This window comes from Puntigrus tetrazona, chromosome 19, assembly GCF_018831695.1.
Source record: "Puntigrus tetrazona isolate hp1 chromosome 19, ASM1883169v1, whole genome shotgun sequence".
In the NCBI taxonomy this organism is placed as follows: Eukaryota; Metazoa; Chordata; class Actinopteri; order Cypriniformes; family Cyprinidae; genus Puntigrus; species Puntigrus tetrazona.
The window spans coordinates 10,046,515-10,059,830 of record NC_056717.1 but is presented as its reverse complement, the minus strand read 5'-3'; the positions used below and the strand labels follow the sequence as shown (position 1 = coordinate 10,059,830).

Here is a 13,316-nt window from a genome sequence, read left to right as displayed (position 1 = left end):
AATGCAAAGCCGGAGCAGATCTGATATAACCCGGACAATAACGGTGTTTGTTTCTCATCTCGTCGTGTTTGCTGATGGCACGTCAGTGATAATGTGAGCTGTGGGCGAGCAGACTCACGTCTCTGAACTCCCAGATGATGCCGGGGGGTCTGGGAGCACCGTCTCGCGGGCAGTGCTTCATCCCTATGTGTGTCATTCCATCCTGAACCTCGGCACACAGCTCAGTCACCGAGTTAAACCGAATCTCCTTTTGAGATGTGTACTCGAAGTACTGAGAGACAGAGAGAAAGAAAAAGAACATTTCGTTTGAAAAGTAATTTGGTTCTCACGTATTGTTGATGGTGAACAGCCATATTGCAGTTAATCAAATCATAATTTTTCAACTATTTGTTTACTTCCCCACTCAAAAATGTTCACTGGCACATCAAAATTGTGTGTGTGGATAAAAATGTATATATATATATATATATATATATATATACAGACGTGGACAAATTTGTTGGTACCCTTTGGTCAATGAAAGAAAAAGTCACAATGGTCACAGAAATAACTGTTATCTGACAAAAGTAATAATAAATAAAAATTCTATAAATGTTAACCAATGAAAGTCAGACATTGTTTTTCAACCATGCTTCAACAGAATTATTTAAAAAAATAAACTCACGAAACAGGCATGGACAAAAATGATGGTACCCCTAGAAAACACTGAAAATAATGTGACCAAAGGGACATGTTAATTCAAGGTGTGTCCACTAATTAGCATCACAGGTGTCTACAACCTTGTAATCAGCCATTGGGCCTATATATATGGCTCCAGGTAATCACTGTGTTGTTTGGTGATATGGTGTGTACCACACTCGACATGGACCAGAGGAAGCAAAGGAAAGAGTTGTCTCAAGAGATCAGAAAGAAAATTATAGACAAGCATGTTAAAGGTAAAGGCTATAAGACCATCTCCAAGCAACTAGATGTTCCTGTGACTACAGTTGCACATATTATTCAGAAGTTTAAGATCCATGGGACTGTAGCCAACCTCCTGGACGTGGCCGCAGGAGGAAAATTGATGACAAATCTAAGAGACGGATAATCCGAATGGTAACAAAAAGAGCCTAGAAAGACTTCTAAAGAGATTCAAGGTGAACTTCATGCTCAAGGAACATCAGTGTCAGATCGCACCATCCGTCGTTGTTTGAGCCAAAGTGGACTACATGGGAGACGACCAAGGAGGACACCATTGTTGAAAACGAATCATAAAAAGCAAGACTGGAATATGCCAAACTACATGTTGACAAGCCACAAAGCTTCTGGGAGAATGTCCTGTGGACAGATGAGACAAAAATCGAAGTTTTTGCCAAGGCACATCAGCTGTATGTTCACAGACGAAAAAATGAAGCATATCAAGAAAAGAACACTGTCCCTACTGTGAAACATGGAGGAGGCTCTGTTATGTTCTGGGGCTGCTTTGCTGCGTCTGGCACAGGGTGTCTTGAATCTGTGCAGGGTACAATGAAATCTCAAGACTATCAAGGAATTCTAGAGAGAAATGTACTAGCCAGTGTCAGAAAGCTTGGTCTCAGTCGCAGGTCATGGGTCTTGCAACAGGACAATGACCCAAAACACACCGCTAAAAACACCCAAGAATGGCTAAGAGGAAAAAATTGGACTATTGTAAAGTGGCCTTCTATGAGCCCTGACCTCAATCCTATTGAGCATCTTTGGAAGGAGCTGAAACATGCAGTCTGGAAAAGGCACCCTTCAAACCGGACACAACTGGAGCAGTTTGCTCATGAGGAGTGGGCCAAAATACCTGCTGAGAGGTGCAGAAGTCTCATTGACAGTTACAGGAAGCGTTTGATTGCAGTGATTGCCTCAAAGGTTGCGCAACAAATATTAAGTTAGGGGTACCATCATTTTTGTCCAGGTCTGTTTCATGAGTTTATTTTTTTAATAATTCTGTTGAAGCATGGTTGAAAAACAATGTCTGACTTTCATTGGTTAACATTTATAGAATTTTATTTATTATTACTTTTGTCAGATTAAAGTTATTTCTGTGACCATTGTGAGTTTTTCTTTCATTGACCAAAGGGTACCAACAATTTTGTCCACGTCTGTATATATATATATATATAAATTATTCATAAAAAACACTTTCTGGATCAAATGATATGTCAGATTGGAGCACTTTGGATCATTTTGGGACATGGTTTAACTGACTCAACAGCTTTTTGAAACTATACTAACATACCAACCATAACATTAACATTAGGTTAGGCTATAATTAACCTTACCCCAGAGAAAAAAAAAAAAAAAAAAGTTTTCAAAAGTATCCACACCCCTCTTTTATTCCCCCAAAAAAAAAAATTCGCACTCTGCATATAACTCATTAAATACAGGCCTCTAGAAAAACAGCCTCTGTGGAAAATGTCACTTAAGCAACAGATAAAGATGTTTGCATGGATTTTGCTAACAATCAAAGTTGGGTTAATAATTCATAAGCAAATTTCTCCAGGCGGAAGATCAGAAGTAGATCCTTCGAGGTTCGAAGCTCAGCTGGAATAAAAACGAGGATGGAGGAAAAAAAAAAAGTGTAGCTATTTAGAGAAATGACTCCTCTCCAGCAAGTTTCAGATGGACAGATGTGACCTCAGTGAAGAGAAGGCTCCTATGCGAAGGTTCATACTGCAGTCACCGTCACTGGCCACATGTATATTTCATACAGACGTCTCTCTTTGAGCAGAAGTGGCTAAGGTTTCCTTTTCAGCCTTGGTTGTGGAAACATTGATTTTCACTCACACATGGTGCTACTTCAGAAGCCCTTAATGCACAGCGGTGACATAAGCCACCGGACACATGTGCAGGCTTCCCTTTCCATTAAATATACATCCTCTGCAACTCATTCATTTCTCCAACCGTGACACTAGATAAATAACAAACCTCAGAAGGGCAGCACATCGCGGGATGGATTATATTTCAGCACAAATAAAGCTCGCTTTGTTTCACTGCAAACGCAAAACAAACGGGGTCTGAAGGATCTCCTGCGTCTGCTGTCGTAGGGGTTACATAACTGGAAGTGAAATGCACCTCATGCTCATTTTTAAAGTTACTCGATAGCTCTGGCATTAATAGAAAGCCCCCTTTAATCCATTTTAGGGACGTCAGGCTGAGGGGTAACAGCAGCTTCCAAAGTGTGAAGTGAAGTCCCTGTGGGAGGCTTTTCTCAAATCGCATTCACTTTCTCATATTCAAATTTGCCATATTAATGATACGCGTGAGAACCAATTAACTTCAATTAAATTCTGCTCCACTACATTCAGCTCATACGGATTGCACTTACATAAGCATGTACCACAATGTCCTATTGGATCGAATTTTCACTCTATTAATCAAATAAAGCTATGCCTATCATAAGACTACAAATATATCATGAGTCATGAGAAACATGCTGCTGTTACAGTATATGCTAGTAAGCAACTAGATAATAGTTACTAATAGTTAATAATATATTAAAATGTTATCATGTAAACAATTGGAAACATTGTTAAGTGTTCATTACTCAGTACAAAGTGCTCAGAACATTCTGATCAAATTATGGCTAGAATTGCAAAAAATGGTAATAATTATTTTAAAGGAGTCCTTGTTACAAGTTACATGTACTCACTATTTATAATAACAATAAATTATGCTTAATTACATGCAAGTAGCCTATTAGTAAGATCCTAAACGTAACCATATAGTATGTAGTTAATTAATATTACTCAGTACATTAAATCTATAATAAAGTGTAACCCAAAAAGGTTCGCAAAAGGAGAGAAACTGAAAACCACTGAGGTAAGAGAACTTAATATTGATGATAGCTACCTGGTTACCACCTTGACCATGGCAGCCAAACAGGGACAGGTGAGCTCCTGTGGGGTTGTGGTCCGGGGCGTTATAGTCCAGACATTCAGAGTGGACTCCGGCACTACGTACCTACAACAGACACCAGAACATATAAAACCAGTAGCGCCAATGATAATAAAAGCACTGCGGAGGCAATTAGGTTCGATTTGATTACATTGGTCACTTACCGCTCCATGCCAGCCAGCCCTGTCCTCTGGGACATGCAGGCCAGGATAGACGTTCTGCAGGTACCATTCAAAACTTTTACACTGAAGCCGATTTCGCAGCACAATCCTTTCAGATATATCCCCATACGATTCCTACAGGAGCAAAGAAAAATCAGGCCTCGAGGCAAAGCTGACAGAATATTTAAAGGGGAACATATGTAGCACGTCTGTGAATGCTATCAAAGCACGGCACGATTAACTTTATTGAGCTTTGTTACACTTTAGTTGTTAGGCTGCATTTCTATCAAACAGAACGCCACGTAGGTACTTCCTGTTAGCTGTCCTGTAATGTTGACACAACAACTGCCATGAAACACTTCCAACTAGTCAAGTGTCAACTCCATCAGGTAAACACAATAATATTAATTTAGGCTTTTATAGGGCATGTTTGTATTCAGACTATATGTACACTGCAGTCAAACACAGAGGACCAGTATTCTTACTCGGGTGTCACGGCTATAGAGAGTGATTTATTATTTGATCACAGCTCTGCGTCATTAATAATGTAAATTGTCTACAAAGTAATATGGAGTTACATGCCAGATTCATGTCAGCCAGGGTGATATAATATATGTCTGGCCTAGTTTTATTATCTTTGTCAGCTAATAAGCTTTTCAAAGACAGCCAAAGGAAGGACAAACACTGTAAACCGATAGAACAGGAAGCGCTCAAGCAAAACCTGAACTTCATTTATCTCTTTCACAGTTTTTCCCCTTTAGGAGTACGCAAGCAATTTTAAGAACAGCAACCGAAGCAGTTAAATGAGGAAATAACACAACGGCTGTACACCTTAGATTACGCAACGGCACAGAATATGAAAGAGGTGCCGCCCAATCAGGCGCCGTGGAGGATGGAGGCGTACCTTGCGTGCTGGAGGGTTTCGGTTGTAGAAGTGCTGCTTGTAAGAGTCCATCCAAACCTCCGCAGCACGGACGGTGTTCTGAAGGAAGTTGGATCGGGCGTAGGGCGCTTTCTTGGGGAACACGTGGCCCACGTGGGAGCATGGGTGAATTTCTAAAGACCCACCGCACTGCCACACCTGCAAGAAATTAAATATTTTTTTAAATGTATAAAAAGGAACAAGATTTAGCCAATAAAACTATTTTCAAATAGCCAATCAAAAGTTCAAAGACAATATAGGTACTTTTCTCTCAATAAATTCATAAATTTCTGCTAATTAATAGTAAGTAAGGTAGTTTTTATTAGGTAGGATTAGGAATGCAGAATAAGATAATGCAGAATAAGGCAATAATATGTGCTTAATTAGTACTAATAAATTGGTAATATGCTAGTAATATGCATGCTAATAAGCAACTAATACGTGTAACCGTAAAATAAAGTGTTACTGGTGTTTTAATTAAGGAAGTACTGAACAAATATTCTTATTAAAAAGTAATAAATAGCAATAGAAAATGATTTTGTATTACATGTATTGCATATAGTTTTATTCATATAATAATTTATTCTAAAAAGTTGATCATTTCTACTGTATATGACTAGTGTCACAAAAATAATAATAATAATGTAATGTATAATGTATATTAAAATACATTTATGAATAAAAACAAGTAATTTTCAAACATGCAAACAAAAGACAATTTTTTGGAAAAAAAAAAATCAACCTATGACTGATTTATATTTCTGAATATTAAAATAGACAAAAAAAAGTATTTTAACATTGAAAAAAAAAAAAAGTCATTTAAAAATAAAAGCTAACCCCACAGCATTTTTCTAGAACATAATTTATTTATTGAGATTTAACTCAAAAATATCCTGCGTAACTTTTTTTGCTCAAAAAACCCAACATTTTTAGTTCACAAATGTAAATTGTCTGATTTGCACCTACTGTCAAAAATAAAACACGACTTACAACAATGCTTTACATCTATTGAGACGCCAACAAAATTCCTTTTTTATCTATTTTCCAGCTTTATTTCCCAGATGCGCCTGTACACCAATTCACAGCACATCAATTATACATGAGCGTCATACGGCTCTGGAAGACACAGCATTGTATTCCGTTTCCATGTGCATAAAAGATTACTCCATGGTATACACTATCAACCTTCGTTTCTAGGTATAGGCTAAAAAAAAAAAGAAGAAATCCAATATGAGAGATGCGTCTAATTATAAATAGCAGCTCTCAGTCTCTCAGGCAACCGAGCCTATGCAAATGAGCAGTACAAAAAGTAATAGAATACAGTATACAGGGAGCCTTACCCGGAAAGACAGCTCCAGATTCTCTCCTCCCCAGACCTCCATGCCCATGTCGTAAGTGCCCAGATACTCAAAGTAGGCCTTGCTGACGGCAAATAGGCCTCCTGCCATAGTGGGAGACCTGTGAAATGAAAAGCAGCAGAGCATTGGCAATTCATCAGAGATATTCCCTAGCACCAATTTTCTAGCAGGTAAGTGCTTCTTAGTTTTCGGTGAGCGCCTCTGGGTCTGCCTTCGGACGAGCCTTGAGAGAAATCTAGTGCAGTATTTGAAAGAACCCCTGGGTCGGAGCATTAAAATATAGTCTCTTCAATGCACTCCAAGTGAATTTAATCAACACGATATCACTGCAATCCTATTTTAGTCCATTTCCTTCTTGAAATAACTTCCTGAAAGTTTTTACTGGAAGAATGGCAGACTCAAATTTATTTAAGGGATAGTTAAATCATTCCAAACCCTTAGAATACAACTCAGGATTGCTCCAAAATTGATAACTGTTTTATGATTACGTTATGGATGGCATAACAAAAAAAAAGCTTTTTTGTATAGAATAAAACCCACTAAAATACTAAATTCAATGAATTAAAGGTGCTGTATGTAGGACTGACGCCGAGTGGTTGAACTAGGCATTGCAGCCCATATTCAAAATATCGGAGACACACACAGGTTGCCAGATCCGTACAGTAAGATTTCATAATATTACATTTACCAGTGTTATTAAGTTTTAAAATGAACAGCATATTAAATGTTAACATTCAGATGTGGATTAATACATTTACAAAATATAAATTTTATATCACTCTAAACAGTCGTAACATGCAACAGTCTGATTTCTGCTTTTGTGTTCCTCAGAATAAATAACAGGATTGAAACAACTTACTGGTGGGCATGACTATCCCTTTAAACATATCTAATCTGTTTCTTTAAACCGGCCAAGAAAACCACACACAGCAAAGCTGGATTTGGGCAAGTTGCGCAGAAACCAACCTAATGGGGTCAATTCTGGATTTGCGTATCTTGCGATCGATTTCAGGCACGGCGTGCCACTGGAATGTCAGCCTCCAGTCAAAGCCGCCCACCATCGGCTCGTCTGTCTGCATGTAGAACTCAAATGTGTTCCAGTCAATGGTGTCAATCACCGGACATATGATGGTGCTCTCATTCTCAGCAATTCTGAGGGAGAAGACCATTTTAAAACAATGATTAAGGTCACAAGTGTTTCTATGATGCATTCGAATTCAACTGAATTAAAAAACAACAACAGGCGCACCTTTCCAGCAGTGGCTCCATCCAGCCAGGCACACACTCACAGTGGCAGTCAAGGAAGGTGAGAACATGTCCCGTAGCGTAGGTGGCGCCAATGAGCCGGGCCCTTACCAGACCTTCTCTTTTTTTGGTGCGAATGAGACGAACGCGCTCCAGGTTACTGACATACTGAGCCAGCTGCGTCTTCAGATAGCCTGTAATTCACACAGAAGCTAATCTGAAACTTTTCATCCAACACACAATAGATGACAGGAAAACAAATGATTCACTTGAGACATTTGGATTGAGTTTTAATTTCAGCAAATATAAAAGTGACATGGAATAATATATATATATATATATATATATATATATATATATATATATATATATATATATATATATATATATATATATATATATACTAACTTACTATCCAGAGCTTAGTAGAGAAAGCGTTAAATACGCAAACGTGTGAGCATACGTCAATGCAAATACTGTTCGTAGCTGGTTGTATTTAAATGAATTCAATATTTACATATCAGCTTCCTGGACTATTAGTTATTACTGCCGTTAGAGAGTCAATATTTAACGAAAAATAAAAAGTAATTCAAAAGAGAAGAACTACTTAGAAACACTTTTACATATAAAAACGAAGAAAAAAAAAGTAAAAAAAATAAAATGAGTCATTTAGGTTTGTTTACCATTAAAATTGTTAGTCTTTTAAAATGTAAACCAACATTATATAAAAGTAAAATTAGACACATTTTTGTTTTTTGTTATCCGTCAATATTCATTAATCAGTGTAGCACCTACAAAACTCAATATCTCTCCCTTGCTTCCAAAAAGATGATTTGGATGTTAATTGGTTTTGGCAATGCTGACCAATCAGGATAAGACAAACACTCTAGGATGGAGAAGGCTTTATGTGAGTCTGGTGGAGCTACACATTCACAGGTGTGCAAGCCGCCTAGAAAGCGTCCCATCACCTCTGTCGCTGAAGTCATCCACAAGTATGACCTCCTTCAGTAGGATGGCTGGGGTCGTCTCCAGCACACTGTGGATGGTTCGGAGTAAAGTGGACCAGGCCTCGTTGTAAAATGCTATTACCACTGACGTCGTAGGCAGGTGACGGATGTTGTACTTCTTAGCTTTGCATCTGACATTGAAAAAAAGAAAAAGAACTAATCAAATGGTTAAACAAATTATTATTCAAAACATGCGGCTCAGAACAGTTTCCTGAAAGTTACAGACTGCTCATGATAAAACAGAGGAGTCTGACAACACTGTGAAACTCACACCATATGCTCATTCTGCAGTATGACTTATGAATGCTTAGAAATGTTCCCAGTGACGATTATTAATTATTATGAAGACGGAATCTGGCTCAAAAACAATGCATGTGGAGCCTATTAATAAAAGTCACATTCAATTCATAAAACCCGTTTTATCCTCTTTTCTTTGACCTTCATTCTTCAAACCCAGAATGTGTAATGACAATTTCTGGTTGAGAGACAGATTCTCTGTAAACAAACATTGAATGGGAGGTGGGAGATGAACAGAAATGACAGAGATGTCTTTACAGCATTCTGAGAAACAGCTTTAGACCTTTTAGGACAGGGGTGGAAGGACAGTGAACTGTACTGGACATTCAAAACAGAAAGACATTAATACTTTTATTCAGCAATGATGCATGAAATTGATCAAACGTGACAGTAGGGCTGGACGGTATGGCTAAAATTTATAAATCACAATGTTTCTTAATTTTGGCCAATACAATATAATTCATTTTCAATGTAAAAATATTAAAAATGTTACTGTTTTTTGCTGTACTTTGTATCAAATGCAGCCTTGGAGAGCGGAAAATAATACAATAATTTAAAAAAACAAAACAATTGAACTGTTAGCGTAGACTGATTATTCTAATAGTGCTTCAAGTCGCTGCAAGAAAGTGCTTCAAGTCGCTGCAAGAGAAAAGAAATTGAACAACAAAAACGTAAAATTGTGGCTGCAGACGGGCTTATTGAAAATGCAAACTCATTCTCTGGCAGCAGGAGGCGCTAAGTGTTAAAACTAGTGGCTTCTCCAGTAATAACTGTAATCAAATCAGCTCCACTCAATGAACACTGCTTTATCAGACGAAAATAAAAAAAAGTCTGCAAAACTTTTCTGAAGACAGTTGGTGCCCCTCAGAGATGCATTCGCATAAACACTCCAGCCCACATTTGATTTTGAAACATGCAATGCTCATGCTTATTCAACAAAGGCAAACGCCACAAATAAAGCAATGTATGGAAAACACTGATAATGTATATCGAAATATCTGAAATGTGTTACCATATATCACAATACATACTGATAATTGCCTACCCCTACGTGACAGTAAAAACACTTCTAATGTTTTTTAAAAAAAGTTTAACAAAACTACCACCATTAAACGCTGGTCTTTTGAACTTTCTGTTCACAGAACAATTACTGAAGGTTGGCGTGACACCAAAGACTAGAATAGTAGCTACTGACATTCAGCTTGCAATAATACATTACTCTCCAAACAACGATTATTTTAAATTGCAATTATTTCACAAAATTACTTTTTCAAATATTTCTGATCACATAAATGCAGCCTTGAGAGCATTAGAGAATTTAGCTATAAGCTTTAAGCTATTTTACCAACATACCAGCCAAAGCAAATACACATTTAACTTCTTAAAAAATAATGCTGATGAGAAAATTTAACAATGTTTTGCTACCAAAAAGACAACCTAGTGACTAAAAAAAAAAAAAAAAAGTAAATGATTGTTAACGGTTCAACAGTTAAAATGTTCAATTATCAATCCCTTTTTTGGAGCTTGCTATATCAGAAAAGCTACAGCATTTTAAAATCAGCCAAACTACTAAAAACTATAAAAAATACAGTCATATGTTGGTAACGTTGCTGCTTGTAGTTTAAAGGAGACCGTATGAGGATGGGGTGTTGAAAACTAGATTCAGCAGGGATTCTGTATAAAGTGAGTCATGATGTTCCACAGAAGGATCGTGAACTCTCTTCAAACTCACCGCAAATATTTACAGACAGCAACTACATTTAAGCAAATATTCAATAATTATCCCTACAAAGAGAGAAGGAAGAAAAAATTGAGCATAACATATCTGGCAGTAATGCTTAAGTCTTCGACAAGAACCGACTTGCCTGAAAGTTATTTCAGAAAAAGCAAGCAAAAGAACTTCACATCAACAGATAAAAATCCCCGCCGATGCCAAGAAATGCTCCACTGCCGTGTGTGATCTCCAGAAGAGCCTGTGATGTGGCAACCGGAGCGCGGTTGAAAGACTGCGGGGGGAAAAAAAACGCATCCAATTTGCTTCACTTCTCATCTTCCAAGGGGACACTTTCTCTTTTCTGAGAAGCAGCTCGAGCCCTGCTCGTTATTATGTGACAAGAGCCATGAAACAATTATTCTCATACAAAAGCGCTGCTGTTTGGAGGATCACTCCCAGCTCTGTTTTCTATTGTTGTTGGTTTTTTAATCATGTTGTCTAGCTGCGGGCAATAAGTTCATTTCAGACAACATTTGTAAACAGGTGAAGTGTAGAAATCGCCTGAGGGGAATCGCCATTCAGAACATCGTTTCAATTATTGGGGAAGTGGAAAAGTGCCTTCTCTATTTATTTTTATGCTTATTTGTAATGCAGTAGAAAAGCATTTATTTGCCTTGATAAACATCATTGCGACGGCATAAAAAAAAAATGAAGGATTTGCTCAGGAAAATATGGGTTGGTATCGTTCGTGGTTGCAAGGGCTTTGCTATGCAGTTGCTAGGGCGCTCTGGGTGGTTGCTATGGCATTGCTAGGCAGCTGCTATACAGTTATGAATGTTGTGCAGCTGTTTTTGCTAGAGATCTCCAGAATGGAACAACCTTGGCAGTATATGCAGTATAGTTGTTCAGCGCGCTATCAAAATGTTGCTGAGCAGTTGCTAAGTGTTCTAGTTGGTTGCTAAGTAGGGTTGTGACGGTGAAGAAATGAACCTCACCGGTTAATCGACGTGTGGCAACCGTGGTACGGGCTCGTTTGACTTCTCCATCTTTTCCTTGCTTTACTACAGTTTTAAGTAGCCTGTAAGGCTAGCCGTTGGGGTGTTTCAGATGATCGCCAAGTGGTTTCCAGGGCTTTTCTATGCAATTACTAAGGTGCATGCTGCGTTGAAGTTGCTTAGATGTTCTGGATGGTCCTAAATTGCTATGTGGTTCAAGCTCAGGATCATTGCTAAGACATTGCTAGGTATTTGTTAGGGCTTTGCTATACAATTACAGTTTCTATTGTTGTGGCATCACTACTTTGCTATAGTTATTAAGATTATCTAGAAGTTATTCTGAGTGATGTTGCTAAGCTGTTTCTAGGGTGCTCTGAAATATCAACATGACATCGCCACAGCATTCTGGATGGTTGCCAGTGCTTTTAACATGTTTCTCTGTGTTTACTAGGGTGTTAACCACAGTTGCTATAGCGTTTTTACTAGGTGATGCATGTTACTATGATCTGTACTGTGTTGCTAGGTGGTAGGGTGTGCAAGCTCCTCGGTGCGGCAGACATACTCATGCATCCTGTTGTCTTGAATATGGCGATGAAGAGAGATCTTGTCGCTGGTGAAGATGTTGATGGCGTAGCGCTCAATGCTGGCCTCCTCCTCTTTCTTCTCCTCAGTGCTGAGGGTCAGTCGAGTGGCTCGGCCATATTCTCCAGGAGTGTTGGGGTCTGGCGGGAGCTTCTCATAAACGGGTCGCCGGAGGCTCTCGGGGTTCTCCTCCTCCTCCTCAACGGATGGAAGATCACGGGCCAGGATGTCGTGTTGGCCATCTTTATCGGGAAGAGAAGAGGGGGACGAACGGACTATGAGAAGGTAGAAGAGCCACAGCAGAGAGAAGAGGAAGCAGACCTTGGCCAGGAGAGCCAACTTCCTCGACCAGCGGATCTTCATGACCTGGCAGCCAGCACCAACAACAGGACCAGTCAAAGAGCCCCAGACTCCCAACTTACTGAAGGAGGAGAGAGGAAAGACGAGCGCAAGTTAGTGACAGACTCATACTTAGGCCAGAATCATGCGTTCACAAAAATAAACCACCTCTGTTACTATGCTTATTTATTGCCTTATTTATGAATATAAAAGTAATTTCTTGACTGTACTATCTCATTATACGTAACTTGTATAACAACATTATTTTTATACAGAAAGGTTGCATTAATTAAAAAAATTTATAAAAAAATTCAATGTTACAAATTATTTTGTTTCAAATAATTCGTCAAAATATGAAGAAATCTTTTTTAAGCAAACTAGAATATTAGAATGACTTCTGAAAAATGATGTGACACTAAAGACAGGAGCACCATAGGATCTAAAATACATGTAAATTAAAATGTAAATGTAAAGAAAGCAGAAATTATTAATTGTAATATTTCACAATATTCCTGCGTTTACTTTTGATGAAATAAATGCAGCTGTGGTGAGCAGAAAAGCCACCTTTACCTATAGTATAAATACATATATACGTTGGTATTGCTTTATTTATTTAAACAACCTCATATTTTACTTATTATTTTTTAGTTATAGTTATTATTTAGTTTTAGTAATGCTCAGGTCTCAGGCTTTAGTTCTAAGATTTCCACACAGTAATCTTAATAAAAACAAGGTATCGTTTTTACAGCACTGCATGTCACTAAGTAAAAGTCCAGAATTAGAAAAGTGAGTA

General features: G+C 38.1%; 1 protein-coding gene across 2 annotated transcripts in view; it reads right to left on the bottom strand.

The window, feature by feature from the left end:
- poc1bl (POC1 centriolar protein homolog B (Chlamydomonas), like) overlaps positions 1-13,316 on the bottom strand; it is a 34,021-nt gene that overhangs the window by 1,428 nt on the left and 19,277 nt on the right. For both annotated transcript variants that reach the window (XM_043217838.1, XM_043217839.1), the window contains 9 exons: positions 12,165-12,605; positions 8,558-8,727; positions 7,594-7,783; positions 7,311-7,496; positions 6,327-6,444; positions 4,969-5,145; positions 4,068-4,199; positions 3,859-3,969; positions 119-271 (listed from right to left, as the gene is read on the bottom strand). In XM_043217838.1, the coding sequence (XP_043073773.1) occupies positions 119-271; positions 3,859-3,969; positions 4,068-4,199; positions 4,969-5,145; positions 6,327-6,444; positions 7,311-7,496; positions 7,594-7,783; positions 8,558-8,727; positions 12,165-12,605 (1,678 nt within the window). The remainder of the gene's footprint in view (positions 1-118; positions 272-3,858; positions 3,970-4,067; positions 4,200-4,968; positions 5,146-6,326; positions 6,445-7,310; positions 7,497-7,593; positions 7,784-8,557; positions 8,728-12,164; positions 12,606-13,316) is intronic.